A 5,000-nucleotide genomic window follows, 5' to 3' on the forward strand; every position below is an offset into this window, starting at 1 on the left:
CACTACCTCTTCCTTCTTTCCTACATCTCTCCTTTGTTCGCTCCCTCCCTCCCTTCTTCTTTTCCACTTCTATCTTCCTCTCGGCCCACCTGAGGCAACTCTCTGCAGTGGCTTGAGCAATAAACTCAGGGGACCCTGCTATCACAGCAAACCAATTACCCAGAACTGGGGGCACTCACAAACACACACACACACACACACACACACACACACACACACACACACACACACACACACACACACACACACACACACACACACTCACACACACACACACACACACACACACACACACTCACACACACACACACACACTGCCATCGGCAGCCTGTCACCATAATACACACACACACACATAGTGGATCATGGACCACCAGCTAGCCACACTCACCCTCGTACACACACATACTGGAAAAGAAGCAGCCTGTCCACACAGAGTTGCGGTAGAATGAAAAAAAGCAAGTTGAAGCTAAATAAAGAAGCCAATAAATGATTCAGTTTAAAGATTTAAAGATACACAGATGAAGTTGAAAAGAGGACAGTTTCATGGCCGGACTGACTGCTAAAGGGCCAAGAGCTGCTGGCCCCCAGCCTCACATATGTCATGTGGTTATTCGACTTAAGGCAAGGAAATGTACATTTTGAGAAAATGAACCGTGTGCCACAGTCAGTCTGTTTGCTTAACCCTCGAGAAGAAGAACATACACCTCGACTACCCAGACCGCCTGGTCTCCTGAAAACTCTGTTCCCATTCAACTAAAGCGGGTTGTTGATTATGTCTCGCTAGGTTTAGCAACTTTTGGAGCTAGCGCAGCTAGCTACTTTCACTGGACAAGTTGGCAACACTGGGCTGGGTGTTCTGGTTGGATCGTTGCCAGCTTTTCCAACATTACCAACCTTTTACTTTCGTACATGACTTAAGTTAAGTAACAACACAATTATTTTACTCTCAAATCATCTTTTACGGAGCATAACTGAGTTGTTTTGTTTCAAGAATGTTAACATTATTAACCATGAGTTTAAAACTGCAATCTTAATCTGGGAGATAATACATTTCCCCAAATGTAGTTTGGTATGTGGACGTAATCTTTAAGGGAGAGCGTTGCACCAAAAAGCACCAAGCTCAGAACAGCAGTGAGTGATGTTAATATAGCCTCACAAGCCCAACACTTATGGTTATAGTTTGGGTGACGCGTCAGGATATGCCATTGTCTTATTCCCCAGGTTCAAAGATGATGTCTGCATGGCGTGCTGCTGTGTGCTCCGTGAGCATCGAGTGATGCAGCGCTACACGACACAATCAGTAGGAGCTGACCTTTAGAGAATTTTTTTTTGGAGTTGGTTGTTTTCTCCTTTGGTAATATTGTTCTGCACACAAAAATGCAAAAAGAAACAACGAAGAACAAAATCACTTTTCTCGTATTTATGCAGAAGCAATGAATTTGGATTCATCAACAAAGGTCACCGATATTTCATTGACTTTTCCTCCCATACGAGACACTATCTGAGAGAAGTGAAGCTCTGAGGCGTTCGCTCGCTTGTGTGCAGTGCGATGGCGGGGGCTACTCACCAGGGGGAGCCGTAGATCTTGAATCCGCGCACGGTGACCTCGGAGTCCTGCAGGTAGATGCAGTTGGTGAGCAGCGACTGGACGTTCTCGTAATTCTCCGGCTTCAACTTGGAGGCAGAGGGGAAGTAGTAGAAGTCCTGCTTGATCAGGTCAGCCATGAACTCCTGGTCAAAGGTCAACTCGTGGTTGCCAGCGATAACGATCTTGATGTCGTAGGGCAGGGTACCTGGAGGAGAGGGGAAAGAAGAGAGGTTAAAAAAGGAAAAGGAAGTGGGTAGAGGAGTGGGAAAAGAAAGGGAGAAAAGGGTGAGTAGAAGACACATTGAAGATCGGATTCATTGGGGACATCCCATTGTGGTAACAAAGAGAGAAAATTAGAGGGGTGGGAGAGGGGAGGACGAGGACGGTGATAATTAGGAAAACGGGGGTGACGTGGGAAAGGCCTGAGAGAAAAAGGACCTGTCAATCACCTTGTAGACCCGCCCTAAAGCATCCCCTGCTTTATGGTCTGTTTGACTCTAAATGACCATAATTTACTAAATGAACATCATGCTGTATTGAAGAAGACTTGAAACTAGAGATTGAGACATAAACTCATGTTTACAATGTTTACTGAGGGAATACATCAAGAGAAGTAGAGTCATTTATATAGACTTCTATACAACCACAGGAGTCTCCCCCTGGTGGTCAAGAGAGAGAATGCAGCTTTAACACATGAAGCATAGACTTCTATACAACCAGAGGAGTCACCCACTGGTGGTCAGGAGAGAGAATGCAGCTTTAACACATGAAGCATATACTTCTATACAATCAGAGGAGTCGCCCCCTGCTGGTCAGGAGAGAGAATGTAGCTTCAACACATGAAGCATATACTTCTATACAACCAGAGGAGTCGCCTCCTGGTGGCCAGGAGAGATAATGCAGGATTAAAGCATTCACTGTTCAGAACGGGAGCTTGCCAGAAAAAGAGCTGAAAATAGAAAATGGAAGGAGGCATCAGGAAACGAAGGAACGAGGGTTGGCAGACGAAGTGGAGAGCAAGAAGGAGAGGGAACACTGAGGACGATATGAAACCCATCCCAGGCGACTTGGCTTTCGCATACGACTTGGCTCTCTCATTGTCTTCCCCCTCGATTTCTAGCAAATCTGTACATCTGTCTTAGCTTCCCTCCATCAGTCAAGGTCTCAACCCAGTGCACTGCTGTCTTCTGTTTCTGGAAGCATAGCTGAGTGCATCCGTCAGGGAGTCTTTATCTGGAGGACTGATGACGAGGGGAAAGCACAAAGAGTGATCATTGTGAAGTTTACGACGCAGAATATTAAACATTTACTGGCTATACAGCAACCGCCGCCGCATCTTCCCCCCCTTTCTTTTTCATCGTCCTCCTATAATCAAACACCCGCTCCTTCACATCACCCTCCCTCCCCCACACTCTCCTCCTCTGTCTCAATGGCTTTAATTGGCCATTCAAAGCCTGGCACAGCGGGGCGCGCGATCGATTCGTGCCCATCAAACCCAGCGGCGGCCGGCCCTTCACAAATCTACATGATGTTTTCAAAGCTCTGCTGAGGAAACAGAGGGCCAACACTGACAAACATCTGGGGGTCTGCTTCGTCAGGTAGAGAGGCTGACGGCGACTTCTATCACAATTTTTTTTCTTTTCGTGAAGCACATCGGTTTATGTGTTTGTGAGTGGCTTTCCCTTCCCTCGCGTTTGCGGTTTTGCATGCATGCATGAGCGTGTCACGTTGGTGAAAAGGAGTAATTAAACTGAGCTTTAGAAGAGGCTGACAGCCTCTGTCATAACAGCCAATCACAGCCCGGTGACAGAGAGAGAGGGAGGAGGTGGTGGTGGGTAGAGGAAGGAGATAGCAGCAGAAATACTTTAGGAAGCCCAAAGATCCTTGAGTGCGAAGGAGGAATAATAACAAGATGAAAGCAGCTGTCAGAGAGCGCCCGTCTCGTTCGGTTTGGGCCGGGTCCGCCCCCTCTCCCCCCAACACAGCGCCCATTTGTTTGGCAGAAGGGCTCGTGTTTAGTTGTCAAGCAGACACCAAAAGAGCCCCGTAAATGAGCGGCTGCACCTCCACAAAGGCACACGGACACACACGCCACCGCACAATCCAACCATGTTTTCCACCGCTTTTCATCAGTCTTTGAAGACATCTTGAAGTAGTGTTTCGCTCAATTGTTCGCGGATAAACCAAGGTCGGAGCACTACTTCACTCCCAGATAAAAATGTGATCATTATCTTCGATCAAATCCCTTTTGAAGCTCGCAGGACAACTGAGCGCCTGTATTTAAAAGAACTAACTAAAACTAAGTAACAGGGTTGACTTCTTACCAAAAAGGCAAAAAATCCCGGCACGTTGGCTGAATGTCTAACGTTGTGTTTCTGGGTCCTGAAGCTCAGTACTGTTACCTCCCTTTATTGTCTTCATACATAGTGAGGAACTACAGAAATAGTCAAGCGAACGATACACATTTGAAACCACGGAAAAGTATTTAGCGTTAGCCTCAATAAGTAAAGTCAATTATAAGACTTTATCTCAAGACATGTTTCATACACTCTTTACATCAAGTCTTAATCTATTTAAACATATTCTCATTTCATTCATTTTTTTTATTTAAATTGAATAGAAAAAACAGGACTTCCCCACGAGAAACCAAAAGTCAACATTGACTTATTTTAAGTAGCATTACTTAACTACGTATCTAATGTATTTATTCAAACTCAAACCACAATCTTTTCCTGAACCAAACCGAGTAGTTTCATGTGAACTAGGACGTTTATTTTGAAAAGTTTAATTTTCAAAACTGACGCTAGAGGGATATGCTAGTTTGAAGCGTGGCGCCGCAGACCAATAAGCATGAAAATATCATGTCACGATTATACGGGCCCAAATAGTTGCAAATTGCTAAATGTTCCCGAATTCATCCAAGTATGCTTAAACTCTTAAAATGGTGCTAAAATATTGTGGAATAACTTTATCTCACTAAATGTCGCCTTGTTTATTTTACATCACAGATGGGACGCACATCTTTTTTTTGTTAAATCCTTTAAGTGCTTAAATATGGTAATAAATCCCCCTGCATACATAAAGAATAAATAGATTTTTTTTAAATAATAAAATTGTGTGAGTCTTATCTTTGCTATATAAGTATTGATTTATTCAATGTATAATTGAATCAGGCTCTATTTTTTCACCCGTCATTGACGATATTCACGATTATCTGATAGGAAAGATCAACTTATTGAGAGTGTGCTTCGCCTCACTCCGTGATACAATCCTCTATAGTCCCATCGCTCCTCACCAAGCTGCAGTATCTTTGGGAGTGAAAATGAGCTGTAAAAATATTAACAGTGCAGTTCTAAAAACGAGTTGAAATGAACATGCATTCATCACACAGCCATGTCAGGCTGTTCGT

The 5,000-nt window shown here is 44.3% G+C and overlaps 1 protein-coding gene across 1 annotated transcript in view; it reads right to left on the reverse strand.

The window, feature by feature from the left end:
- Nucleotides 1-5,000, reverse strand: part of mpped1 (metallophosphoesterase domain containing 1) — a gene marked incomplete at both ends in the record, with an annotated part of 56,236 nt that overhangs the window by 36,010 nt on the left and 15,226 nt on the right. The window contains one exon of the mRNA XM_079235766.1: nt 1,571-1,796. Within this exon, the coding sequence (XP_079091892.1) occupies nt 1,571-1,796 (226 nt within the window). The remainder of the gene's footprint in view (nt 1-1,570; nt 1,797-5,000) is intronic.

This window comes from Taurulus bubalis (genome assembly GCF_910589615.1).
Source record: "Taurulus bubalis genome assembly, chromosome: 20".
In the NCBI taxonomy this organism is placed as follows: domain Eukaryota; kingdom Metazoa; phylum Chordata; class Actinopteri; order Perciformes; family Cottidae; genus Taurulus; species Taurulus bubalis.